The sequence below is a fragment of the Myotis davidii genome, unplaced genomic scaffold, assembly GCF_000327345.1.
Source record: "Myotis davidii unplaced genomic scaffold, ASM32734v1 scaffold79, whole genome shotgun sequence".
In the NCBI taxonomy this organism is placed as follows: Eukaryota; Metazoa; Chordata; class Mammalia; order Chiroptera; family Vespertilionidae; genus Myotis; species Myotis davidii.
Genome location: NW_006294339.1, coordinates 1,952,128 through 1,980,003, shown reverse-complemented (window position 1 = coordinate 1,980,003; position 27,876 = coordinate 1,952,128). Strand labels below are relative to the sequence as shown.

At 45.6% G+C, this 27,876-nt stretch overlaps 2 protein-coding genes and 1 long non-coding RNA gene across 6 annotated transcripts; all 3 read left to right on the top strand.

Annotated features, from left to right (window-relative positions):
- Positions 1–3,393: 3,393 nt before the first annotated feature.
- LOC107183867 lies at positions 3,394–7,667 on the top strand. The gene is made up of 2 exons (XR_001514673.1): positions 3,394–6,151; positions 6,241–7,667. It is a non-coding gene; the product is annotated as an uncharacterized LOC107183867 (long non-coding RNA).
- A 2,712-nt stretch (positions 7,668–10,379) lies between these two features.
- On the top strand, positions 10,380–19,118 carry MAGOH (mago homolog, exon junction complex core component). Its single transcript, XM_006768339.2, has 5 exons — positions 10,380–10,568; positions 12,722–12,780; positions 14,851–14,961; positions 17,113–17,195; positions 18,866–19,118. Exons 1-5 carry the CDS (start codon positions 10,481–10,483, stop codon positions 18,963–18,965), a joined length of 441 nt encoding a protein of 146 aa, XP_006768402.1. The 5' UTR covers positions 10,380–10,480; the 3' UTR covers positions 18,966–19,118.
- Positions 19,119–21,553: 2,435 nt separating this feature from the next.
- Positions 21,554–27,334, top strand: LOC102766943 (chromosome unknown open reading frame, human C1orf123). Of its 4 annotated transcripts, none has more exons than XM_006768336.2 (8): positions 21,554–21,753; positions 21,966–22,049; positions 23,085–23,141; positions 23,556–23,637; positions 23,830–23,861; positions 25,062–25,139; positions 25,919–25,984; positions 26,907–27,334. In XM_006768336.2, the coding sequence occupies exons 1-8, from the start codon at positions 21,748–21,750 to the stop codon at positions 26,982–26,984; spliced, it is 483 nt and encodes a 160-aa protein (XP_006768399.1). In that variant the 5' UTR covers positions 21,554–21,747; the 3' UTR covers positions 26,985–27,334. The 4 variants fall into 4 exon arrangements, with proteins under 4 accessions (XP_006768399.1, XP_015422436.1, XP_006768401.1 ...); XM_006768338.2 differs by lacking the exon at positions 21,554–21,753 and adding an exon at positions 22,699–22,938 and having other exon boundaries at positions 21,983–22,049; XM_015566950.1 differs by lacking the exon at positions 21,966–22,049 and having other exon boundaries at positions 21,570–21,753.
- Positions 27,335–27,876: the final 542 nt, after the last annotated feature.

The following is a 27,876-nucleotide window of genomic DNA, read 5'->3' as shown; positions in this document are numbered from 1 at the left end:
ACATTTGGAACTTATTTTAGAGTCTGGTGTGAGGTAGAGATTTAACTTATTTTTCCTACATCCCTGTCTGGTTTTCCCAAGACCATGACTGAGTGGTTCATCTTTTCCTTCTGACTTGAATGATCACCTTTATTGTAAACTACGTGCCTGTGCAGACTGTGATGTGCTTCTAGGCTTTATTCTCCCCACCAGTTCTGTCTAATCCTACAAACTAGAAGCACAACTTCGTGCTCTGCCTTAATATCTAGTAGGGCATTATTATTCTCGCAACATTTTCCTAGCTAGCTACTTTTTAATTTAATCTTTATTGTTGAAAATATTACATCTGTTTCCTAGCTATTTTTTATTTAATTTCTCTTTGTGATGAACTTTAGAGTTGTCTTGTTAATCCATAAAGATTATGCTGGAGCCCTGACCGGTATAGCTCAGTGGCTAGATCGTTGGCCTGCGGACTGAAGGGTCCCAGGTTCAATCCTGGTCAAGGGCATGTACCTTGGTTGCGGGCACATCCCCAGTAGGAGGTGTGCAGGAGGCAGCTGACCGATGTTTCTCTCATCGATGTTTCTAACTCTCTATCCCCCTCCCTTCCTCTCTGTAAAAAATCAATAAAATATATTAAAAAAAAAAAATTTCAGATTAAAAGCCTTCTCCTCCAGGAGGCCCTCTGTGACTGCCCTAATTGAAATGGGCCTTCCCCACCTATCATACCACAAAGCTATTAACCACTAATAATACTGATAAAATGTTCAACTAATGTGCCAGGCACTGTTCTAAGTACCATGCATGCCTCATCTAACTTAATCCTGAAAATAGCTTTGAGAGGCAGGTTCTACCATTTCCCTTAATTTGCCAGGTAAGGATGTGGAGGCACAAATTAATCATCTGTCATGATCCTGTTTGTTTTCTTCACACCATGACCTCTAATTTCCTTCCTTCCTTCCTTCCTTCCTTCCTTCCTTCCTCCTTTCCTTCCTTCCTCTCTCCCTCCCTCCCTCTCTCCTTTCCTTTAAACATTTATCAAGAACCTACCATGTGCCAGGCACTGTTCTAGGCCCTGGGGACACGGAGATATTGGGGCAAGTAGCTGGGGTAGTAGGTAGCAGGCTTCCCCTGGAAGTAAAGACACCAAGTGCCTGTCTTTCTGCCGAGTGAGAATGCACTTGCTCCCAAGGAGTGGGCGGGAGTTAGAGACCTCACTTCCTGTTGCACAGCTGTGTGCCAGGCGCCATGGTGGACGCTCAGGAGTCCCTCTTCCAGGAAACTCCCTGGCTTTCTCTGTTCTCCCACAGCCTCTCTCCATCGTAGCATGTCACACTCTGGTCAACTGGTCTTTTTACTCTTTGGTCTTCCCCTAGACCAGTGGTTCTCAACCTTTTGGCCCTTTAAATACAGTTCCTCATGTGACCCAACCATAAAATTATTGTCGTTGCTACTTCATAACTGTAATGTTGCTACTGTTATGAATCGTAATGTAAATATCTGATCTGCAGGATGGTCTTAGGCGACCCCTGTGAAAGGGTCGTTCGACCGCCAAAGGGGTCGTGACCCACAGGTTGAGAACCGCTGACCTAGACCGTGAGCTCCTTGAGGGTAGGACGATCTGACTAATCTGTTTCCCTGAGGCCCGTGCAGCATAGGTGGCTCCCAGTGAATGTTTGCTGAACAAATCAACAGGGAGCTGTTAATTCGGTTTGGGGGCTTTGGCAGGGAGCGCCTCACAGAGGAGGTGACAGATAAACTGAAAGAGTAATAGTTTTCCAGGTAGAGAAGGAGGAGAATGGCATTCCAGAAAGAAGCACGTGCAAAAGCTGAGGCACAACAGGGCATGGCTTGTTGGGGGAGCAAGAACTGCCAAGTGGCTGAAGCAGGTGCCATGGTTGTGTAGCAGTGAGGGGGCTGAGTGCAACCTCATAGGTCATCCAGTCCATCCCCCCGTCAGGCACTCAGCAGCTTTGATCGCCCACTGTGGGCAGAGCCCTGTCTTGGGGAGACCAGAGAACTGGAGGACCCAGCCCCTGCCCTCAAGGAGCTTTTGGTCTTGCCGGGAGAACCAAGGTCACAGCTGCACCAACTCCCGAAGAACCCTCTTTCCGAGCTGCCTGTCGTCAAGTGCAAGGTAGGGCAGTGCCACTCTGAGTCCGAGGGGCTGACGAGTGAGGGTGTGAGCCCAGGCAGGTGCAGCTGAGCCTAGAAGGCGTTCTGGCCATGGAAGGCTGCCACCTGTGTGCCCGGTATTGGCGCCAAGAGAAACGATGGGGTAGGTACAGACTGAGGAAATGGCATGTGGAAGAAATGATTGAGGGTGAGCAGGGCAGACAGAACTGCTGCTGAAGCAGGTTGTTCCCAAAGGGGAGACCGGGGAAATGAGGCTGAGCAAGTGAGGAGGGCTAGCAGGTGGCCTGAGGAGCCTTAGCCCCGCCAATCCGAGCAAACAGTTGTTGGAGCAATGTTTAAAGGTCAGAGAGGGCGCAGTGGGAGAAGTGATGAGCCTGGAGCGAGGAGATGAGTCCCAGTTTCACTATTCCTCAACCGGTGATCTTAGTCACGTCTCTGCTCGCTTTTACTTATAAAATGGGACCAATAATCCCCCTTCCGCACATGGGAAGTGACACTGTTTCCAGAGAAGGAAACAACCATTCAGGAGCAGCTATTCCTGAGGAGTCTAGACCTGAGGAGTAACCTCCTGCCAGTTGCAGAGAAATGGAGTAGGAGAGTGAGGAAATCACATTTAGTGAGGTCCTACTAAGTGTCAGACACCACTCAGTGTTTTACATACATTTTCTTGTCTAGTCTTTACAGTAACCTTATAAGGTTGATATTATTATCCCCATTTTGCAGATGAGGAAACTGAGACTCAGAAAATAAATTACACCTAGGATCACAACTAGGAAGTGGTAGAACCAGGATTCAAACTCCAGTCTGTGTGTACACAAAACCCCATGCTCTTTCCCCTCTGACATGGGGTAAATAGCCTTGATGCTCTGGAAGCCAATATTCTCAACAACCTGTTCTCTCCCCTGTCCCTTTCTCAGGAGCTCCCTTAGCAGTCCTTGGGGCCTGCCCCCAGCCTGGAGATCTGTCCTGGAGAGAGTGGGAGGGTAACTGGTTTAGAAAAAGATACTCTCAAATATCTATGCTGGTGGAGCAAGGTCATGGCATCCATGCAAAACTATAAATAACCACAAGATGATTTGAAAGGCAGTGGGGTTACCTTTTATTGTATGTAGAATGTCCAGAGATGGAAAATGCTAGCCTGGTTGTGTTTCATGCTGGTTAGGCTGATCTGGAATACGCTGGACCGTGTGTGTGTGTGTGTGTGTGTGTGTGTGCGCGCGGGCGCACGCGCGCGCGCGTTTGTGTTAGTGATGTACTAAGCACTCTGCATGCAATATCATTTGATTCCCCAACAACCCTAGGAGGCAGGTCCTATTATTGTTCTCATTTGACAGATGATGAAACCAAGGCTCTGAGAGGTGAATGGTTAGCCCAAATTCACATAGCTCAGAGAAGATAGTGAAACACGGGTCTGTCCAAAGGAGGGCATCCAGGAAACGGATAAGTGGGAAACAGGATTACAACAGGACCAGCGGGGGAAAGCTAGATATGTAGCCAGAGAGGAAAACATTCCAAAGGAAGGGAACTCAAACACTGCAAATTTCAAGTGTTGTCTGTGTAGAACTATCTGAGTCTAGGAGAGAATCAGGGAACATCAGAAGATAAAGAAACAGATTTCATGTCAAGATAGGAGAGCATTTAAGCCCACTGTCCACAACGGAATAGGCCGGCTCTGGGATTGGTAGGTTCACCATCCAGTGGCCAGGCATTTGTCACAGACGGAAGTCTAGCAGCTAATGGCTAGGAAGTAGGGGTGAAGGAAAGAGGTCCTGAGTTTCATTGACCTGCATTGCCTTCCAGTTCTGTGTACTCAGTTGGGAGGGATGCAGCAGATTGCCTTCCTAGCTGAGACTAACATGCTAGAGCCACGCAGCTGATGACCTGGGGTTAAACATATGCCAAAACGAACCCAAAACATATGCAAACCTAAAATCCTCTAAGAAAGGCTTGAGAGAGTTTAGATCTCTGCAGCCCTCCTTGACAAAGAGGCAGAGCAGGATAATGGAAAAGGCTAAAGCTCTGGGTTCACAGAGACTTGGCTTCAAATTTTAGTTCACCCACTTGCCACGCGATCCAGGACAGATGTTTAAGCTCATTAAGTCTCAATTTGCTCATCTGTAAAATAAATATGAGAAGCCTGTCTTGTGGGGTAGCTTGGAGATTCTATGAGTCAATGCCTGTAAAGTACTAGTAATAGGATGCCTGGCCCTTAGGCAGACTCAGCAAATAATTCCTATGGTTCTAACGATGATCTCTTTGTGTCTCCCCAGCGAGTGGCATTAAGCCTTGAAGATGATGGACTGCCGTAAGGATGGGACCACTCCCTTCATGCCTCACGGAATTCAGTTCCATGCACTACACTCTCTGGATGGTGTATGCCTGGATGGAAGGATTTCTGTATGGGCCTGAGTGAGTGTGCGCGTGTCTGTGTGTGCGTGTGTAATTTTAATTTATGTTGCAGAAAGGTAACCACAAAGTTATGATGAACTGCAGACATCCAAAGGATGTGAGAGTTTTTATATGTATAATGTTTTATACACTTTTTAACTGGTTGCACTACCCATGAGGAATTCATGGAATGGCTACTGCTGAGTGACTAACATGATGTACATAACCAAATGGGGCCGATGGTACAGTAGCTTACTCATCATTTAAAAACTATATTTACAGAGAGAATATTTGATTTCGGGGGGGCTTTTTTAGGTTTTGGAGTTTTGGGGGTTTTTTTTGTAAATAAAATGATTATGCTTTGTGGCTATCCATCAACATAAAAAAGAAAAGAAAGATAAGCACCTCAACTCCCTCCCCAATTTAGATTATTTATTAACAAACTTCATAAATAAGATTAGTTCTATGAATCATTTAGAGACATGAGAGTATTTATTTTTGGTATGATTGGCCCACCACACAGACTCTGTGTGCATTGTGTTTGTCTGCATGTGTGTGCAAGAGAAAACTCTAGAGAAGAGGCGCACCTATGGCGGTTGTTCAAGTACATGACGATAGATATATTTTAAGCCAGTCCACAGAGGGCATCTGGAGTTTTCAGAGAATTCACCTTTGGAACCCTGGCTCAGAGAACAGATACCATGGTGTGTGCACACATGTAGCGGCAGAGGCAGAACCTCCCCAGCTCTGGCTATTCCTGGGACCCGACTCGGGCAAAGCCCTTCAGGCTGCTGGGACTCCCCCCTGGGCTTTCTCTTACGGGGCTAAGGCCAGCGTACAGACTTTACACGGTGCCAGAAGTCCTCGTGAGCTCAGGTGAGAACATGCCTGAACCTTGGCTACTCCTGTTTTAAAGTTCAGCATTTTGAGCAACTTCATTTTCCTTCAGGACACTTGGGTTGAATTCATTAAGGTTGCATTCCTTACTGATAGAGAGCTAAGTGAAGATGTTTCCAGAACAGCCCAGGTTTACTCTAGGGACTGGCTTAGGCACAGAACCCCTGGGATGCACTATGGATGAGGATAAAGATGGTGGAATAGGTTTTGTTACATCTCCATCTCTCCCTTCCTCTTACTCTCCCATTTCCTTTAGGTGGGGAAGAGTAATACTTAGGTTTGTTGCCATCATGTGTTCGCATAGATGAAACTAATGTGGGGCTTAAGGCAGTAAAGGTGGACAAACCTAAAGTCCTATTTGAGGGGGAAATGGCATACGCAATATTATAGGACACTGGATATATGTTCACACAGAAGTTTGGTTTACTGCTTTGTAAATAAAAGGAAGAACTCTAGGTCTATGTACAGCTTTGTTTCACCATGGACACTTCCTGTGCCTCTCCTGGGCCTTGGGGAGGCGGGGAGAAGTGTTCATCTCTCTTTGTGGAGTCTACCATTGAAAACATAATCCAATAGTCCCAGAAGGAATGCAGTCCCCGCTGGCTCTATCGTCCAAGGTCTTTCCTTAACTCTGCTGTTCCACACTGTACTCCCACTGGACAACCAGGCACAAGACGTGACACAGCGTGTTTGGCTTCAGTAGGGGCAGAGGACATGTACCTCACCTCAGCATACCTGGAACTTGGCCCATGTAAGCAAATTCCTCTCCCCTACTTCCAAGTTGCCCCCAACTCAGTGAACCTTGGATGTCTCACCCATTGCTACCCTTTGAATTTCCAGACAGGCATTCTGGAGTTCTGTCACCCTGTTCCTAGGACCTTTCTTTCTCTCCGTCACTCATGATCTGCTAGATTCTGGGGAAACAACCGTATTCTGGAGCCTGGGCACTATGCTTTGCATAAACAAGCAATTTCCTCATGATACGTATGTGCCGATAGTCCTGAAACGTCCGGTAAGAGGGAAAGATGCATTGACTTAGAATGACCGTTACCAAATAGAATTTTAAAAACATCCGGCCAACTCCTATGGAGCTTAGTCACTTACTACTATTCTTTCAAGAATAAAAAGTAAAATAATTTTTGACTGAAGAAAAATTATGGAAGTGAAAAGTCATTGAAATTTACACAAAAACAAGCAACTTTTTCTTTAACCTGCCTCCAAAGAAATAGAATTTCCCGGGGAAATTATAATAGTGTCTAATGCATAATATCTAAACTTTCAGTCAGATCCTGGCCTTCACAGAAAAAATAATGAATGGGATCAGGATGATTCAGCCCGATATCTCAAAAGGAAGATGAAACACAACTTTCTCAGAGATACCCATGTTTTCTGAATATGCTGCAACTGCAGTTTGAAAGAGGCAGCTATGGGAACAGCCTACAAAAAACCAAATTGTGGAATATTCACGTGTTGGATGGTAGTAAAGTAGATGAAATCTGAATACTCAAGTCCATCCTCTAGCCCTGAAGGCTGTAAGTCTCATTCTGAGGTTTAGTTGCATTTCTGTTGCTTTTTGCCCTGATGCCGTCATATACCAACAGTCAGGAACAGGTCAGAGAGTCATTGGACTATACGCAGAGCTGGAGGACGCTTAGAAACAACACCAAGAGGGCAGAAGGTGTATCAGACAATTTTTCTCTATTTAAAAGAAACGCTGCGGTCCTTTTCCTCCCTTTTCTTCTCCAGTTGACTACTTCGCACTGCCTGAACATTGCACCAAACCTGCCACCTTTCTTTCCAACGGGATTATGAAGGCACTGGCAGAAATGGCCTTCCAGAAACAGGGAAAACTAAAATTTCATTTATTTACTTTTGATGGCATGATTATTTTCACAATAGATGGAGATAACCTGTAACCTCAGGATGAGATTGGATTTAAATTTATGGCAATAAACACTGGATCCCTCCAATTCTCTCTTTGCGACTGCAATATATGCATTCACTGAACCCATTTGCTAGGTATCAGCTAAGTGTTGGGCACTGCAGAAGTATAGGTCAGTCAAACATTTTCTGTCCCTATGGCACTCACAGTGGCAGTAGAGGAAGACGTGGAAACAAAAAAAAAAGAATAGATTCTTTTCAGAATAATGTTATGATACTAAGTGGTCATTTCTACCGAAGGAGATAATGGGGTCAAGAAAGCCACCACAGGAGAAGTGACCTTAAGTCTTAAAAACTAAGTAGGGATGTCAGGCTGCTTCAGGCAGAAGAAACACAACTAAGACACAGAGGCATGAAACGGCATGGGGACTTTCATGAACTGCATGTAATTCATTACAACGAGCAAAAAGCTCAAGGGGGACGTAGCAAGCAATGAGCTGAATGGAAAGACAGGTTCAACATAAGCACTTTATAGAATACTCCTATTTAACTTCTGATTTAATTAAGCAAACATTCCTTGGTCATTCACTGTGTGCGAGGCACCAAGTGCACGGGAAATTCATCGGGATGTGTTGCCAGCACTTGCAGACATGACAGTCTTGAGCCTCAAGCTTTCCGGTGGCCAAAGAGACACAGTGACTATTTTTCATATATTCGAGTTGAAGTTTTGTGATATGGTCTATGAAAACTAACATAAGGGCAGTGGGATTTTCACAGAAGCATTCCATGTTGCCAAGAGCCTCTGAGATTTCTTCCACAGAGAGAAAGAAAACTGGGAGTTTTGAAGACGTGGAGTTTGCAGAGGGGACCCCAAGAACTGTCCAGTCTGGCGCTGGTGGGAATGGGGAGAGGGCACAGGAATGCGAGCCTCCCCACTTCACTCCCTAACGTCAGCCATACACTCATTTCACAGAATAGAAATGGTTAGCAGTTAACCGGCTCAGAGTAAATGATCTCCTTTCCCATCAATGCATGAAGATAAGGTATTGGAGTCTTTTTACATGGTATTTTTAGGGTATTGGGGATTTTCAGGATATGGAGAACTTAGAGGTGGAGGAATTACAGCTTCAGATTTCCAGTCAATAAAAGAAATCAGGAATCCCTATTCAGGCTATGCACCATGTGCATAGTCAGGAATCAGCAGAAACCCTCTGTATTTGCAAACACTTTGTGCTATAAAAAATAATTTTAAAAGAGCCACCTGTATATGTATATATATTTAAAGACATGAAGGTTTTGATACTTTTTTACAAAAATTACAAGAGAAAACAAATACCTGTACAAACCATGTGTTTTAAAATAGCATTTTGTTCTATACAAGCTGTTGTTAATTTGGGGGTAAAGTACTGGTTCGCAAACTCCATCACATTGTACCCAAACGAATTTTCCCTGTTTGTCTCCCTCCCACACACACAGGTCCCCAAATTACCATATTTGATGTTTGATGTAACAGGCATGTTAGAATGTTGGGTCACACTAACCATCCCTGCTCTCTTTATCTTATTCCAAATTCCATTGTCTTCTGTCCTCAGTCCCCCTTGCAGTCTGGCCTCTTCCAGAGGCAACGGGTGGTGTGCTACGTCTCACTAGTTGTACTGGCATCATCTTGGTGAACTAAAAAGCAAATGTGGACATTTGTAAAATCAGTGCACTGTTTCTAGAGAAAGATTAAATTCCTTTTTAAAAATCTGGAAGTATTGTTTCATTGTGATGCTTTAATGAGGGGAGTGTGAATGGTCATTGACTGCATCCCTAATGTGTACCAGTATTCCACATAAATTACCTTGATCTTCATCAACAATCGTGTGAGGTAAATACTGTCAATATTATAATCCCCGTTTTATTGAGGAGGAAATGGGTGAAGGAACTGCCCAAAGTCACACAGTTATGTCTAACGTCCCCGAAGTACATGCAGCACATGTAGTGCTCATGTGCATGTGGCCTTCTCTCTCTAGATTTTCCTTCTCTGCCTCCATCTGGCAACTCGTTTGTCCTTGAGTACTCCAGCAAGCATTCTCTATTCTCACACCCAGACCTAACACATAGGCTTAGGTCACCCCTGCTTCCACCACAAATTTGGCCCACGTGTATCCCAATTCGTCTGCCCTGCTCCTCACTTGTGACCATGCCACTGAGGTAGCTTTTACCAAGGTCACCAGGACCTCCCTGATTATAAACCTTGTAAATACTTTTAGTCCTGTCTTCCTTGACCTTGGAAGGGGTATTTAACATTGTTGGTACTCCTTTCTTGGGATACTCTTATTTTGGTCTGCATGACACCATACACCTGGTTTCCCCCCATCCCCTCTGGCTACATCTTAATCTCCTTTGTCCACCCTTTAAATTATGATATTCCATCTCAAACCGTCCACATTAAAAAAATTGTTTTTATTGAATCTTAGAGAAACATCAATGATGAAAGAGAATTATTGATCAGCTCCCTCCTGCACATCGAGCCCAAAACCCAGGCATGTGGCCTGACCGAGAATCGAACCGTGATCTCCTGGCTCATAGGTCGATGCTCAACCACTGAGCCACACCAGCAGGGCTAATCTTTGCATTTTCCAATCCAATCTGCAACATTGTCACCAGAATGATCTTTCAAAAATGCAATAGGTCATGTCACCTGCTTAAAGTTCTTCATCTGCTTCCCTTGCATTAAAATCCAATGCCCTTGGGTTTTAGCCTGAACTCCTTAATACGTCTTGTAAAGAACTTCGCGGCTTAGTGTCTGTCCCTTTTCCAACTTGTTACTATAGTCACCACCTCGTTCTGTGTTCTAACCACACAGTCTGGGCCCGCTCTCTGGAGCACTTCCTTCAGGGCCTGGGTCAGGAGCCGCTCCGGGTGCTTCCATAGTGTTCCGTGCTCCCGCAATGTGTACCCTTTATCCCCACATGGCAATTGCTTCGGCGGAGGGGGCGGGGCTGCGCTGACTCCGCCCCCGAGCGAAAGGGGCGTCGTTTCCGCCGAGAGGGGCGGGGCAGCCTCGTCCCCACCTCCGGGCGGTGGCGCGAGAGGAGCTACGCGCAACGGCGTTGCCTTACGTCACTTCCGCGCGCCTCTAAACGTCACTGCCGGGCGCGGACAGCGCTACGGACCGCTGTTCAAGTTCTGTCTGAGTGGCCTTTCGCGAGCCATGGAGAGTGACTTTTATCTGCGTTACTACGTGGGTCACAAGGGCAAGTTCGGCCACGAATTCCTGGAATTTGAGTTCCGACCGGATGGTGAGAGCGGCCCCGGGCGCGGGGACGACGCCTGGGGCGGCCGGGGGCCGGGAACGTGCGGGCAGCTGGAGGAGGAAGGCAGGGCTCTAGGAGAAGCACGCCTGTGTCCGCCCCATGGGCTCTGTCTGTCCAGGGCGGTCTTCTGTTGTGACATTTTCACCGGATGCTTCCGCAGGCGCTGAGCGCACGCCCGCTCTGCACCGGGCGCCGTTTCACTACCTGGGATGCGGGCGCGGACGATAGGCAAGCTTTCTTTCGCAGGGAGCTTTTATTCTAGGGCTGGGAGAGAAGTCATCAAAGGGATTCCAGACCGTGATGAGTGGTCGGAAATAAACAAAATGACGGGCTGGTTTTAAATAGGGCGACCGTTGGGGAGCTCTCTGAAAAGGGGATATTTGAACTGAACCTTGATTGACAAGGAGCCAGCCTGTGACGCCCCAAAAGAACATCTAGTCCGAGGGAGCAACAGGTGTCGGGGCCACAGGGCGGGGTGAGCGAGGCCTATTCCAGGTGCCCGTGTGGCTGGGGAGAAAAGTAGGAGATAATATGGGATAGGTAGGCCGTGGCCACAACATGTAGGTCTTTATAGGCCATGGTGAAGAGTTTGGATTTTATTCTAAGTACAGCAGGAAGCAGTGGGAAAGTTTTAAGCAGAGAAGAGGTGTGATCTGTTCTTGAAAAAGTATTTTAGTGATCGGGTACAGAATGAGCAAAAGTGGAAACAGGGCCTCTTATTAGGAGACATTAACAATTGTCCAGACAGAAGGGGTGCTGGTAGGGGCTAGGGTGAAAGTGGAGAGAAGAACTTAGGGTACTGTTCAAGGCAGAACCAATATGACTGTCAGTTATAGGATTTAGGGAGCGAACGGGTGGTGAGGAAAAGGAGTCAAAGATGATAGAAATCTCCTATTACATGGGGGCACAGAGGTGAATCTGACAAGCTGCATGTGTGAAGGAAATAGGTTTGTAAACAGTGACGAGAGAGTGTATTAGGGGCTGTGGGAGAAAGGAGCAGAGAGACTCAGAACAGAAAGAAGGCACCTAATCTAGCTGAGGGTTCAGAGATTTCCCGGCAAAACATGAGGGAAGGGGGATGCGAGTTTTCAGTGACGAGGAGTTGTGTAGGCAGACGAGTTAAGAATGCATTTTGGACAGCCTTAATGGCAAAGAGGCTGAAAACCACAAAGTGCATGGGACGTTTCAGACAGAAACCAAGTACATAGCCTGATGTGAGAGAGAGCTCTTGCAGGAGGGAGCCTGGAGAGGCAGGCAGAGGCTCAGTTTAGCAGTGTGCCATGTTGAATTTGGATTTTACCGTGGCCAAGAAGGCAGGGGGAAGCCATTGTCCGTATTAGAGTAAACTGATCAGATCTTGCTGTTATACATCACTTTGTCCACTGTGTGGAGAATGAACTGAAAGGAAAGAGTCTTGAGGTAGAGAGTACAGTGAGGCATCATTTAATTTGCCTTTTATCTTTTCGTACCCACCATATACCCAGATTAGCCTGTTGAATGCGTATATACACAGAGACTTGTGTACTAAATGTGTTAAGTAATAAAACTACAACTTTTTTTTTCAATGTTCACCCGGGATATGTTCATTGATGTGAGAGAGAAAATCTATTGGTTGCCACGTACCCACCCTGACTAGGGATCAAACACGAAACCCTTCAATTCACGGGACAACATTCCAACCAACTGAGCCGTACTGTCCAGGGCTGAAACCACAACTTTTCTGTCACAGGAATATGTCAGAATATCACACAGTCACATGATAATGTATGTAAATTATATTTTTCAAAGGCTTTCATAACTCATTATAGCCTCAGCAGGCCTCTTGTGCAGGTAAGTTACCAATTACTATCCCTGTTTTCAGCTTAGGACATTAACCTGCAGAAATATGATTCTACCTGAGTTCTTTTGTCCTACCTGAGCTACCTTTTGCAAGATCTGTAATTCAGCATCAGCTATAGTTTTGGCTGTGAGGCTATTTAATAGCCTAAAGTGAAGAACTGAAAAAATGTATTGTTGAGACACTGAAGGTGTAAACATTTAAAAAGTTAGAATACGTTTTAAGCAACTGACAGTCTTAGTAGGCTAATGATGATTTAGTCATATGTTTTTATTACATATTGATTTTTCCCCCCTCACAGGGAAATTGAGGTATGCCAACAACAGCAATTACAAGAATGATGTCATGATCAGAAAAGAGGTAATGAGCCTTCTGAGAGACTTTCTCATTCACTACAGTTTAGCCTTTTGTCATTTTTTGTTCTTTCTGGGAGTAGTAATGAAAGATAAAGAAGAGGAAAGTATAAACATGTCTGTAGACAGCTTCTAATGTTTTTCTCAAATCTTTTAGTTTATATTTTCTTTCACAGCACTGAATCAGTTATTGGCTCTCACGTGAGGTCTTGCAGATCTTGGCTTGAACCCTGAACCTGCTGCTTGCTAACTATATGGCCTTGGGCAAGTTTCCCAGCTGAACTTGATAAATTCCGGTTCTTCATCTGCAATAAAAACCAATAAGAGCTCGTCCCCACTCAGAGTATTTGGTATACTCCCTGGACACAGCACTCAGTCCAGCTCTAATTTGCATTTGAATGGGAGAGCATGGAAAAATGGTTAACCTTATTGAATGCTTGTTAGATGCCAGGCATGACACTAGATACTTTACACACATGATCTCATTTGATCCTGATTATAAGCCTGGGTAATGGATGATATTAGATACCCTTTACAGATAAGACTGTGAAAGCCCAGATATGATTTATTGAACTTGTTCAAAGTCACCCCTGCCAGTAAGGGATAGAACAGGAATTCAAACCTATTCCTGCCTCTGTCGTGTGCTCCATTTTGGTGTGATTTCTACCACACCATTAAGGCTTCATCAAAGCTACACTTCCTTTTTAGCCACTTTGTTAACATTTGAAACTATCTTAACAATCAGTATATTTTCATACTGTTATATTTAACTAGAGGCCCAGCACACAAAATCGTGCGTGGGTAGGGTCCCTAGGCCTAGCCTGCAATCAGGGCCATCTTCTGCCTGCTCACCAGTCCCCAGTCCCACTCCGCCGCCACCCCCTGGTTCCCCGTGGTTCCTTGATCACAGCATGGCTCTGGTTCCCTGGAGCCTGTGGGCTGTGGGGAGGGACCAAGAGGTCGGCTGTTCAACCCACTCGCCAGTCCTGCCCCACTGCCGTGCACCTCAGTTCGCAGGGGGAGGGCAGGACCGAGAGGTGGTCAATACACCTTATGGTGACTGGTTGAGCGGTCATTCTGGTTGTTATGCTTATGGTCGCTGGCCTTCTATTATATAGGATTAGCGATCAGTTTTATGCTTACCTACAGATGTCAGCATCCTTTTTAAAAAAATAGATATTTTTATTGATTTCAGAGAGGAAGGGAGAGAGAGAAAAAAAACATCAATGATGAGAGAGAATCATTGTTTGGCTGCCTCCTGCATGTCCCACACTGGGGACCAAGCCCGCAACCTAGGCATGTGCCCTGACCAAGAATCGAACTGGGACTCCTGGTTCTTAGGTCAATCACGGAGCCACGCTGGAGGAGCTTTTTTTTTTTTTTAATATAAACTAAGTAGAGGCCCGTTTGCAGGAAGATTCCTGCAAGAATAGGGCTTCGCTCACATCTCTGCCTGTCCTACCCCGCCCATCGCCAGTCTCTGCCGCTCCTACCCCACCCTTCTCTGCCGCTTCTCTCCCGCCCGTCTCCGCTACCTCGGCTCCGGCTCCGTTGCTTGGCTTCCTTCTACGGTGTCTTCAGTCTTCGCTCCCAGCCGGTATATGCAAATTAGCCACCATCTTTGTGAATTTGCATATCGCTCTGATTAGCCAGTGGTGGGTGTAGCGAAGGTATGGTCAATTTGCATCTTTGTCTATTATTAGATAGGATATGTAGAGTGTATTTAAAAGACATGTCTCTGCTTTTCAGAAGCATGTCATCTAGTTAAGAATAGCCAGGGTTACACAGAGATCTATTTTCGGTCTAGGTGTGAGTTAGATGTGTGGGTAAGGAAAGGTCCATGTGAATAGGATGTGCCAAGAAGTAGAAACACCATATGGGGTATGGAGGTGTAATCATTGGGCACTTCTGACCCTGCCCTCTTCAGCATGCTGAGGTCAAGCCTGAATGTCTTCCCATTTGCAGAGGTGCCAGAAATGAGTTTTCAGGAGCAGTCTTTTTTTTTTTATCTTTAATCACTATCTGAGGCAGAATGCTGCTTAGGAATACAACTTAAATTCTGTTTTTTAACTTTCAGGCTTATGTACATAAGAGTGTGATGGAGGAACTGAAGAGAATAATTGATGACAGTGAAATTACCAAAGAGGATGATGCTTTGTGGCCTCCCCCGGACCGAGTGGGCCGGCAGGTGAGTGTTTTAGCAGCTATTCCCAGTGCAGAAATCTTATAAATAATGTAAGTTGACTACTCTCCATAGGACATTGAATCCTCCACTTGTGTGCGTGCACGCGTGCATATGGAGCCCTACACGGGCACATTACGAGCACCTTGATCTAAGGAAGCATTGAACCCACAGGGAGGAAGAGAGAGAGCAAGAAGTGCTGCTGACCACCAGGAGTCCAGCCCTGAGTTTCTTCTTGTGACCTTCCCTCTCCCTCTTCTCAGGGTTTTGCTGCCCACCTTACTTATTACTATAGACAAAGCACTGTGAAGATACAAAGATAAATAGAACAGTTATTTCAATAGTCTGACAGTCTAATGGAAGGAAAATCATGCAAGCAACTAACCTCATCTACTTCTTTCCTAATCCCGACTTCTAATTGATTTTTTTGTTTCTCTTATCCTGTGCAGCCCATTTTCCAACCTGAAGCCAGAGTAATCTTGTAAAATGTAAATTTGTTTATGTATAGCAGGCACTCAAATAACATCATTCTATTTAATGTGGCTTCCTTATAATGTGATGAGATGCCATATGAATTTAACTGTTATTTCTATCAGCCTATGATAAAGTTGGTTGTTATACTCTATCGCTTTGCTTAAAGTCACAGAACCAACCAACAATTTAAGTAAGGGCTTACTGTATTTCACTAATTTTAAACTCTCTGGTACAAGCATGTCAAACTCTCGGTCCACAACGAATATTTTTGTGGCCCAGTCAATATAGCGGTATGTAAGAAACGTTTTAATAAAAATTTTATAACTTAATTTTTACAATATCCTGTTATCCATAATTTTTAATAACGAGCTACAACATTCGCTAATGACTGATTACTATAATCATGTTGCATTCCTTTCCCTTAAGCACAGGCGTACCATTTCTCTCCACTAATACTAGCAGCGAATATTTTAGCAGCCAATTGTCACATCATTAGTCTTGGACTGACTTGTTTGGTGTGCGCAACAGGAAATATTTCACTTTTGGAGAACAAGAAAAATAGGTTTATTTGCATTACGTTTATTAATTTGTGCAGTTATTCAATGTCTGCTAGGTTAATGTCCAAGAAAAAACATTAATTTATTAAAATGTTCTATTATTTTATGTTAATGATTACTCATTTATTTCAGCCCTTTGTATTCAGCATGTCTCTGTCGAAATAAACCTACATTTCTATGAAAATTGAAGCTTTTGTCTTTTTGCGGTCCATATAAACTTAACCCTCGTTTATGTGGCCCGTGTTAGCCTTTGAGTTTGACATGCTTGCTCTAGTAGCTTTCCACTGCATTTAAAATAAAATCCAAACTCCCACCTTATCTTATAATCTCTGGCTGTGTTCAGACCTCACTGGTCTTATTTCTGTCCTTTAGACATACCTGTTGTTCTTAGTTTAGGACCTTTTGTATTTGCTACATGCTTCCTGAAATATTTTTTCTAAAACTTTATTATTAAAGCCTTCATATGTCACTTTTTCAGTGATATCTTGTCTGTCCATCACATCTAAAACACCTCTCCCCATTTGGAGGCTATGGAAAACTGGCCCAGAACCAGTGAATAGTAAGAACTCCATCATAAAAAATTCACTCCTTGGCTTGCTGAATTTGATGTACATTACCCAAGGTCTGCAAACCTGCCATTTTTACAAATCTTTGAGCAGTGTCTCTACTGAGCTAGATGCCACTGCAAGGCTTTCCTCTGAAAATTATTAAAGGACAGAATCCAAATAAAGAAAACACCTCTCCCTGTCATTTAAAAAAAGATGTTTGATCGTCTTCATAGCATTTATCATTGTCCAAAATTGTCCCATGTTGCCCAGAAAAGTTAAGATTCTTGGTATTTATAAAACATACATGTTACTCTACACTGTTAACAACAAAAACACATATACAAAACAATTATGTAATTTCTTTCAAATTACCGACACAACTTCCTCTAAAAGTATGAGCTACTCAAGCGAGTATTTATCTCTTTGCTTCTAGTACCTAGCACAATTTACTGCTCAGAGGGAATTGGTCTTGTTTATGTGTAGTAGATAGAGTTTGTGTGATTTGGCAGATGAACCTCCTGTGTACTTAATGAACAATCCAATTTGGCTTGATTTTAAACATTTTTAAATGTTTCCAGGAGCTTGAAATCGTCATTGGAGATGAACACATTTCTTTCACAACATCAAAAATTGGTTCCCTCATTGATGTCAATCAATCCAAGTAAGTGTACATGATCTGTATGTCCAGATGTGTCTGTTTTGCAGTAGATTGATATAAAACCTTTAAACAAATTGGGACCATATGGTAAGATCATGTACAGATGGAGAGAGGCTCTAAATTATTTTCAGGACTTGCTTCTATTGCTTTTGACCTTTGTCCAGTTATCTGTAACTAGAGGCTCGGTGCACAAAATTTGTGCACGAGGGGGGGGTCCCCTCAGCCCGGCCTGCACCCTCTCACAATCTGGGACCGCTGGCTCCTAACCACTCTGCTTGTCTGCCTGATTGCCCCAATCCCTCTGCCTGCCTGATCACCCCCGTCATGACGGCTTCATCTGGAAGTATAATATGCTAATTAGACTGGGCAGCCAAATGACCTTCGGACAAAGCCGGGGCTGCAAGGGCTGAGTCCCTTGCACGAATTTTGTGCATCGAGCCTCTAGTTACTAATAAGAGCTTCTCAGTGACACACACAGTAATGCCATTGGAGCAGCTAGTGTGGGTAAGAATCTGTCAGAACAGAAAAATGAAATATGCCAATAAAAGTGCTTAAGATAAACTGTAGAGTCGTTAAGTCTAACTACCTTCCTTGATGTTAGTCATTCAGACTAGCACATTTTAAAGTCTGATTTGGGTGGAACTTGAAATTATTTGGAATATAAATTTAAAAATTCATATCAGGAGGGCAAATTATAAAGTATGCTGCGAAAAAAAAAGTGTAAAAAAAAAGTATGCTGCAGAGTCCTCAAAATTTGAAAATCTCTTTGGCTCCTGTGTTTTGGGCATTTGGGATTAGACATGGCTCACTTTTAGTACATGGTGGGCATAATGTCCACAGGCGGGGGGACTTCCTTTGGACAGTCTCTAAGCCAGTTATGCTGTAGTAACCTTCAACTTCTTGATCCTGACTAGTACTACTTCTTAAGAAAAGTTTTCCTAATTCTGAAACTTATACATGCTCATTATGGAAAATAAAGGAAACCTAAAAATGTAAGGGGAAAATCACCCATAAACCTGTCAATTAGACAACCATTAATACTGTAAAGTATTTTTTTAATATATTTTTATGGATTTCAGAGAGGAAGGAAGAGGGAGAGAGAGAGATAGAAACATCAATGATGAGAGAATCAATGTTTGGCTGCCTCCTACAAGTCGTACACTGGGCATGGAGCCGGCAACCTAGGCATGTGCCCTGACTGGAAATTGAACCCGTGACCTTCTGGTTCATAGGTCGATGTTCAACCACTGAGCCATGCCAGCTGGGCTTAAAGCAGTGGTCCCCAACCTTTTGGACCTCATGGACCACCAGTGATCTGAGGACCACCAGTTGGCGACCACTGGCTTAAAGTATTTCTTATCTTTTTTCTGAGCATTAAAAAATATAGTTTTTAAAGGCACCGAAAAATATTTAGACCAATAATGTTATTTGAATTATTTTTTTCACTTAATATAAACATTTCCCTAATTTTTAAAACCTTAACATTTTAAATGACCTCATATTCCGTTTTAATATGTAGCATGTAGCCTTTTCCTCCCTTTTTGAACTGTTTTCGAAGTTTTAATTCTGTAAATACCTTTATGAGTAACGCCTTGGTACATAATTTGCGTTAAGTGGTATTATCTTGCCAGTTGTCTCTGCTTTTTAAACATTTTTTTCCTTTTGCATTTTAGGGACCCAGAAGGCTTACGAGTATTTTATTATCTTGTCCAGGACCTGAAGTGTTTGGTCTTCAGTCTTATTGGATTACACTTCAAGATTAAACCAATCTAGATTGAATATTGGTGTGGACACTAGGGGGGTGGGAGTAGCTGGTTTTCATTACCATTATCAGGAAATTTTTGTGTATAGAAGGCCAATATTTTTTTTATAAACTGTAAATGATTGTCTTCAATAAATATATAACAAAATGCAATTATTATTTTATAGGGACTTCTAAACGTGTGAACTCTTTTCAATTACTTTTTTTTAAATCCTCACCTGAGGATATGTTTTTATTGATTTTCAGAGAGAGACAGAAACATTGATGCAAGAGAGAAACGTCAATCAGCCACCTCCTATACGTGTCCCGACGGGATCAAAACCATAACCTAGAAGTGTGCCCTGACCAGGCATGGAACCCACACCTTTTGGTGTACGGGATGACGCTCCAGACTGACTGAGCCACCCGGCCAGAGCCCAATTTTTAAAACACTAACACCCTGTGTAAGGTATTGCCCCAAAATCTAACTGAATTGACTCTGTAGATAAAACTACCAATTCATAGGAAATAAGAAAATATAACCCTGGCCTTATAGCTCAGTTGGTTAGAGTACTGTCCCAATATGCCAAGGTTGCAGGTTCAATCCCCACTCAGGGCATATTGCAACCAAAGAATGCATAACTAAGTGGAACAACAAATTGTCTCTCTCCCCCTTCCTCTCTCTCAAATCACTAAATAAAAATGAAAATAGAGAAACATGTTAAAAAATACAGTGGGAGTCCAATCAGCAATATTCAGAGAAAAGTCCAGGGGAAGGGATCTGGTTGCTTCAATAAAACAAGATACAGATGGAGCATGAAGCTATATAGGTTAAAGGAGAGTTAAGAGGCTCAATGAAATGTTTGGATCCCATCTGGATCATGATTCAAAAAATTTTAAATTGACATTACGGAAATTTGAACACTGGATATTTGATATTAATGAAATAGTCTTTTTAAGGTGAAAAATGGTATTGTGGTTGGGTTTACTGAGATAACTGAGGTTGGGTTTTTAAAAATCGTCTTTTATAGATAAATATTTACAGCTATTTCATTATGGAAGAGACTAATGTAAGGGATAAAATACCTAGTATCAGTAAAGTTTTCCTATACATTTAAAAATATTTTTTATTGACTTTTAAGAGAGGAAGAGAAACATCGATCGGTTGCCTCCCGTACGCATCCCAACATGATCAAACCTGCAACCTGGGTATATGTCCTGACCAGGAACCGAATCAGTGCACGGAACAACACGCAACCAAGCCACATACCAGCCAGGGCTCCAATACACTTTAAAATCAGACTACCGACAGCTATTAAGAACTGAGACCTGCCCTAGCTGGTGGTGTGCACCTGCGGACTGATGGGTTGTGGGTTCAATTCCCGGTCAAGGGTGTGTACCTCCTACCTCGGTTGCAGCTTCCCCAGCCCTGGTAGGGGTGCATGTGGGAGGCAATCTCTGTGTCTCATGCGGATGTTTCTCTCTTCCCCTCCCCTCCACTCTCTAGAAATCAATGGAAAAAATATCCTCAGGTGAAGATTAAAAGAAAAAAAAAGCGGAGACCTAGTAGGTACAGCGAGTGTGGGAATTTGGTGAATCTGTAGGAACTGCTGGTTGAATAGATGGTGGGACTGAAAGGAACCGGGCCTTCGTAAGTCATGTGGCCGAGGGGAAGTGGTTGGGCAAAGCTCCCACCTCCAGACAAGCTCACCTAGGACAGGTGCCAGGTCTGACAGCGGAGCTCCCACCGCGCCCAGCGAACGCACACCCAACTCTGCCTCCGTCAAGGCAACAGGTGGATCTGAGGCCTGAGATGTCCAGGTTCCTGGCTCTACAGGCGGGTACTTGGGCAGTGAGACAACTGGTGGTAAAGTAGGTATCAAAAACAGCCACCCCAAACTTTAACGAAATGACCGTGAGGCGCTCAGAGGGCTATACGCGTTTCGAATGGGCTGTTCTTGGTCATGTTTACAGCACCTGTATGGGCTCAGATATGCCTCGGACAAGAGGGCAAGTAAAACGAGGTGCCGTAAATGTATAAAGGATGAACGAGCTCTAGAAATCAATGGAAAAAATTGGGGACCACAAAGAGGACGAGTGCACGGGTCCACCCTCCGAAAGCGGTTCTCGATGAGGAAAGAGGAAGGAACCGTTAGAGACAAAGGCCCCGAATCTGCGAAGCCGGCCCCGAGGAGGGGGAGCCGACGGAATGTATGGAGCCTCAGGGCAGGCGGGAAGCAGGCGGGAGGTGGGTGAGGGCAGGCGGAGGGGTGAAGGGCCAGGAGAGCCGAGGCCAAGAAGGCTGCTGCGGCACCCCCGACTACTGCCTGGGGCACGGACCCGCGCTCAGTGAACACCCGGACTACTGACAGCTGCAGGCAGGCAACCTGCGACCTCGGGTTGCCTCCGTTTTCTTCGCCTAGAGCAGTGGTTCTCAGCCTTGGCTGCACATTAGAATCACCTGGGAATCTTTTTGAAATCCTGATTCCTAGGCATCATCCTCCGGAAATTGTTTCTTTGTCACTAATGTTGTGGTCCCGCCCCATAACAAAGAAACAGAATTTCCGGAGAATGAGGCCCAGGAATCAGGATTTTAAAGAGATTCCCAGGCGATTCTAACGTGCAGCCAAGGCTGAGAACCACTGGCCTAAAGCACTAACAAGCAGCGAAAACCCGCTGAGCCGGAAGGAGCGGCACACGGAGACCCGCCCCCGCGAGCCCAGGCCCGCACCGAGAGTGCGCACGCGGCGCCCACCGTTTGCGACGGGCCGGAAAGCAGCGACCGCAGCCAGCGCCGGGCTGAGCCAGGCCGCTATGGGGGTGAGGCGGGAGCGGAACGCTGCCGGGGCAGGGGCGCGGCGGCGGCGTGGATCTGGGATGCGGGCGCTCGCGCCGGGAGAGGATGAGGGGAGCGGGCCTGCGCTGGAAAGGAGCGGAGAAGCCGCACGCGGGCCGGGGCGGGCGGGCCGGGGCCAGGCGTGGGGCTGCGCAGGCGCGAAATGCAGTTGCTTTGGCCCTCCCTTTCCTCTCAGAAAATCGCGCTGCAGCTCAAAGCCACGCTGGAGAACGTCACTAACCTCCGGCCTGTGGGGGAGGACTTCCGGTGGTACCTGAAGGTACGGCTGCAGGGGCGGGGCCCCGACGGAGCGGGGGAGGAGCCCCGAGAGGCTGTGGGCACTTCGAGCTTCCGGGAGGGGGCGCCAGAGGCCGGGCCCAGGAAAAGGTTCCCCTACCTGATCTGCACTTAACCACCAAATGTTTCTTTCTGGGTAGAATTTTATATTTGCTTTTTAAAACTTATTGGCTAATCCTTAATGGACAGTGTCTTGTAATTCCTTTTGTAATTTTTTCTCCGTTAAATATTTCATGGCATGTAAACAAGTGCTAAAGGAAAGGCTGCTTGAAGGGATGTTGTGATTCTTTAGTAAGGAGGATAATTTCACCTGTTTTATTCGTTGATTGGCTTTATTGTGAAATCGTTTAATTCTGTGCATGGCTCCGCCCCTGCTTCCCCACCCCAAACTGGAAAAGCTGGTACTGCCAGTGGCATGGTCTGGAGAGGACCCCTCTCAGCCAAGTAGTCTAAGCCCTTCACTCTCCCGGATCCCAGAGCTTCTGTTTTCCTTGTAGCCTGAATCTCAGCATCCTTCGGTATTCGGCAAAAGCCGCTTCTGCTGCAGGAAGCCTCTGGACACCTTTAATCCCATATATTTTGAAGACGGGGTGCCAGGGCTTATTTGGGGAATTGATGTTCTTTGGTTTCAGAAAGCACAGAGACTAGGGAAGGAGACAGAAAACCAGTAGCAACAGAGGACAGACACTTACACCAGGGACGGCAGGGCCTGTGGGAACACAGGAAGCTCTAACCTAGCAGCGTGGAGGGGAGGGGGCCGGTTGAGACCGTTTCTGTGCCACACGAGCCTGAGTCCCCAGCTCACCTGGGCACCTCTTAGAGGAGGGGGGGCTGCCAGCAGGAGAAGCACCTTGGCTGTTCTTTGCCCAGCGGTGAGTCTGGTTATGTCCCTGGTGGGGCTGGCTGTAAGGATGAGGGGAGATTGCTGGCAGGAAGGTAGGGTAGGAGCCTGCCTTCTTACCCTTCCCTCACTGTCTGCCTAACTGAACTAACTACTAATGCTCCTTTCTCTCCCAAGATGAAATGTGGCAACTGTGGTGAGATTTCAGAGAAGTGGCAATACATTCGGCTGATGGTAACTGCTCCCCCCACCACCACACACCCCCCCCCCCCTCCACACCCCACACACAGACCCCCCCCCCCCCACACACACACACACACAGACATCTCTAGGCAGGAATTTGGGGAATCTGTGACCTGAATCTCTCTGGTCTTTGAACCTTGCTTTTTGTGGTTTTGGGGGGGCAGGCATTAGTGGGATCAACAGTGCAAACAACAGCCTTCTTTGGGATGTGAGGCAGAGATCAAAATTAAGGGGAAGCCCTTTCCTTGGTGCTAAGAAGCCTCCCCAGGATTCTTGTCCTAGCAAGTCGCTCACCCTCTCTGAGTCTTCGTCTCTTCAGTTGGATAATAAGTGGTGGGACTGGGTCTCTTCAGGACCCTACGTCTGACGGATTTGTGACTAGAGGTTGTGTTTACTCCTTGCTAGGACAGCGTGGCACTGAAGGGAGGCCGTGGCAGCGCCTCCATGGTCCAGAAGTGCAAGCTGTGCTCGAGGGAAAACTCCATTGGTAGGTCAGGCCATGCATGCTGAGCTCTGCGAGGCCAGCCCCTCGCTTCCTGATACCAGGCCAGAAGCAGGCTCGTGTTACCTGCGGTGCCCAAGCTTCTGCAGCAGACTCCTTCCCAGACCCACATCTGGGGGTTGGGGTAGGGCCAACGTATGGACCCAAGTCAACTTTGTCCTCTGTTTTATGTTTCAGAGATTTTGAGCAGCACCATCAAACCTTACAATGTAAGTTGCCTGCTGTAGTGGCAGGCATGGTGGGGTTAAATCCAAGCTAGGAGGCCTGGGTTCTAGAGTTACACTAGTAAGTGCTGGGCTGTGGGAGCTCAGGGGACTTCTGATCAAGCTGGCCATTCAGTTTCCATCACTGGGAGCATTTGCCTTATCTACATCTTAGCAGGTGAGCCTTCTCTGAGACCATGGGGAGAGAGTCCTGTAAATGGTCCCTTCCATCCTTGACATTGTCCATATTATTAGGTAGTTATTCATTACTGTATAACAAATTAGTTCAAAGGGGAGGGAGGGTGTGTGTGCTTTGGGTCTGTGTATTTAAAGAAGGGCATTTAACTTCTGTTTATCCATTCCTTATTTGGTATTTTTGAAAAACGTCAGATTCATGCCAAACTTCAGCTTTGTCCTGAAGTTAAAGAGAAATCAAACGAGGACTTGCCTTTAAGAATTGCCTGGCTACACCACCTTAAGTAAATCATAATCTGGTGGAAGAGATAGATTAGCAAACAAAAAACAAACTAGGGCCCGCACACATGGTTGGTGTGCAGGAAATGCTTTTAGAGTGAGTGACAGAATGAGAGCGAACGTGTAGGCATGGTGCTTGGGGTCTCTGGGCCCTTGGGTCAGGTAGGCATGAATTTCCTGGCTACACCACCTCGGTCATAGGTGCCTCTTTACAAGCAAATCTCATTTCAAAGGCTTTAAGTCGGCCCCCTGCCTTCACAGCATGGCAGGTGCTTAGCAAAAGGCCGTTTAGATGATCTGGAGACTTTGTAGCTTAACATTTTTGTTCGTATTGTGATGTTGGTAATTTTACCTACTAGTTACTGAGTATAGTGTTGGATACTCTGCTGGGTACTTTATACACATATTTCAAGTTCTCACAATAAATCTGTAGTGGTTCCTCACCTCTATTTGATAGTCTCAGGCCCAGAAGGGAATAAGACAGAGCTCTGCCTCCCATCTAGGCAGGCTGACCCCAGAGTCCACACTCTTTGTACTGTAGCATCCATGTCCAGGGTCTTGTGGGGAGCAGGTGGCTAAGGCAGGCTTCTACCAGAAGGAGGTGATTTGATCCCAAGTCCCATTCTGGGCTCACAGGGGCAGTAAGGACCTGCTTGGCAGGAAGGGTAGGGGCAATGGGGTTATCCTGAGGGCCCATTTGGGCCTGCCTCCTCAATATATTTTCCTTTCTAGGTTGAAGACAATGAGAAGTTCAAGACGATAGTAGAGTTTGAGTGCCGGGGCCTTGAACCAGTTGATTTCCAACCCCAGGTGTGTGTCTTCCTGGGAAACCTGTATCTTTGGGGAGGGCATATAGGAGGTAATAGCAGAACTTGGCTTCCTACAGAGACCATGAACTAGGAATTCTCCATTGTAAGAATTATTATTATTATTATTTAAGTGCTACTATATGTTGGACACCATGCTGGTCAGTTTTACATGTCTATCTTATTTAACCCTCCCAGTCACCCTGTGCAGTTATCCGTACTGTTTTTCAGACAAGGAAAGAATTTCAAAGTTTTGCAACTTGCCCAGGGTGACACAGTTAGAAAGCAGGGGAGCTGTAATTTGAACGCAGGTCTCTCTGACTCCAGAGTCAGTGCTCATCCCACTTTATTGGAGCGACATTTTCACCTCACAAGTCTGTGAGATAGGCAGAAGAGAGAATATTACCATCCCCGTTTCATAAATACGAAAACCAAGTTCCAGAGAGGGAAGCGACATGCCCAGCTGGCAGATGGTTAGCAAAAGGTTGCAGCTAAGTGTACTTGGGACCATTTGGGTGATCTGAGCCTTTATAGCTTTGAATGTCTTTCAGACAGTCTGGTAGTGGAAGGGTTTACCCTGCAGCTCCTGCCTTCTGATCTAAGGCTGTAATTGGAGGAACCACTCTAGGCCCAGGCAGCTGCCAGGCCCTGGAAGCTTAGTGGTTATTGCAGAACAGCTGCCAACAGTGCATCTCTGTGCTCTCTTCCCAACTGTTGTGAGAAAAGCCAGTTCGCTGGTCAGGCTCCTTCCCCTCAGACTCACTGCCTGCCTGTCTCTTGCAGGCTGGGTTTGCTGCTGAGGGTGTAGAATCGAGGACAATCTTCAGTGACATTAATCTGCAGGAGAAGGTACGGTACTTGGGGGCCTTCCAGGGTGTAGGGCACGTGGTGGAAATTATCTTTTATGGTGAACAAGACTCATCAATGGAAAGCTGACTGCACATCTTTGTGCATTTTGTTGTTGGTTTTGGTGTATAAGATGGCCCCAAGGGTAACGCTGAAGTTCCACCAAGTGTTCCACTTGCATGAAGGCTGTGATGTGCCTGCTAGAGAAAGTCTATAATAGATAAGCTTTGTTCAGGCAAAAGTTATAATGCTCTTGGCTGTGAGGTCAATTTTAATGAATCAACAATAGTATATTAAAAAGGTGTTTTTAAACAGAATCATACATGAAACAAGGTTATGTATTGATTGGTTGAAAACAGTGTTGTGATCAGATGTAAACTCCCATGAGTTTAACCCTGTGTTTTTCCTGGGAGCATTAGTTCATTATTCACTAAGTCAGCATTGTGGTGACTTTATAGAACATAACTACCACAATGAGACTTGACTGTATCACTGGACATAGTAATGCCTTGCAGATAAGGAAACCTTGTGTTCAGGCCTCAAAGGAAGGACAAAACTTCATTCAATTTGTACAGCACGTAATAACAACAGTAACTAGAATTTATTGAGCTTTAATGTGTATCCGGCACTATACTAAGTACTTTTACATGTGTTACCTCATTTGATTCTTTCAACATGAAGTGTATTGTCCCTTTTTTAAAAAAATAGAGAATAGCTCTGATGATCAGAATGGTTAAGTGACTGGCCAAAATCACAAAGCTAGAAGAGCTGGAATTCAGGCCTGAACAGCCTGGCTCTGTTCTAGGTGATACGTGTTCATGAACGGCTGGGCCATATCCTGAACTGGGCCTTGTAAATCGCAGTTCCCCACTCCACACTGTCCTAGGCTGCCTCGCGAGGCTAACGCTGCCATTTTCCCCCACAGGACTGGACTGACTATGACGAAAAGGCCCAGGAGTCTGTGGGAATTTACGAGGTCGCCCACCAGTTTGTGAAGTGCTGAGCCCTCTTCCTGTACACTTGCCTCTAAGAACTGAGAAGGGACAACCAAGCAGCAGAGCCCACTGAAGCTGGTCCCTCATCCCTTGTCTCCTGGCAGCTGTCCAAGCCCTCACAGTCTGCATGCTGGGCTGTCACAGCTTCCCAGGCCCCACCAATAAAGCCTGTTTGTGCTGTACTCATGCACTGAGGTAGAGTCAGGTAGCAGCCACACCCCCAACAAATGAGAATCCGTATTAGAGGTCTTATACTGTTTCCTGACACCTTCCCACAATATAGAATCTTACACCTGATGCTTTGCAAACTATGCAGGAGCACACAGCTGCTAAGGGCTCTCTAGCCATGAGGAGTGGGCGCATCAACCCAGAAAACCAGAGGTGTCAAGGCCAATAGTATGCAATGCAGCTGAGCCTATAGCATGATACCATGAGCCAATAATCCTGAGCCAAAACACTGCATTGATTAGCGTGGCTCTTAAGTAAATGCAGGCATCCCTGTTAGCTGGTGTCACTTCATATTCTAGGGATAAAAGGGACTGTAGAGGTCAGCCGTCCAGTCCTGGCAAGGTTCTGCTCTCAAATTCTGGCCAGGTGGTCATTAGGTCTCGGCTCACCTGCCACACGGAAGTCACTATGAAAGTTCTTATATTCAGTCAGCATCTATGCCCCAGGTAGCTCCTGGTCCTGTTTTGTCCCCGCTGTGGTCGCCCTTCTGTGTGCTGTCCCCCAGGCAGCCCTGTGGAGGTATGAAGAGCCCCTACCCAGTGGACAGAGCTGTTTAATGCAGTTAGGTCCACGAGGCATACTCATGCCTTCCCACCAGTGAGCCATTTGGAAAACTTGTTACAAGAAACCTTATTTATCCAGTGTTCTACTGGAGTCAGGAATTCTTAAGTG

Coding starts and splice junctions, on each gene's coding strand:
- MAGOH (XM_006768339.2), top strand. CDS start 10,481: ATGGAGAGTGACTTTTATCTGCGTTACTACGTGGGTCACAAGGGCAAG. Junction 10,569..12,721: donor ATTTGAGTTCCGACCGGATG/GTGAGAGCGGCC, acceptor CCCCCCTCACAG/GGAAATTGAGGTATGCCAAC. Junction 17,196..18,865: donor ATTGATGTCAATCAATCCAA/GTAAGTGTACAT, acceptor TTTGCATTTTAG/GGACCCAGAAGGCTTACGAG.
- LOC102766943 (XM_006768336.2), top strand. Junction 23,142..23,555: donor GGCAATACATTCGGCTGATG/GTAACTGCTCCC, acceptor ACTCCTTGCTAG/GACAGCGTGGCACTGAAGGG. Junction 25,985..26,906: donor ACATTAATCTGCAGGAGAAG/GTACGGTACTTG, acceptor TTTCCCCCACAG/GACTGGACTGACTATGACGA.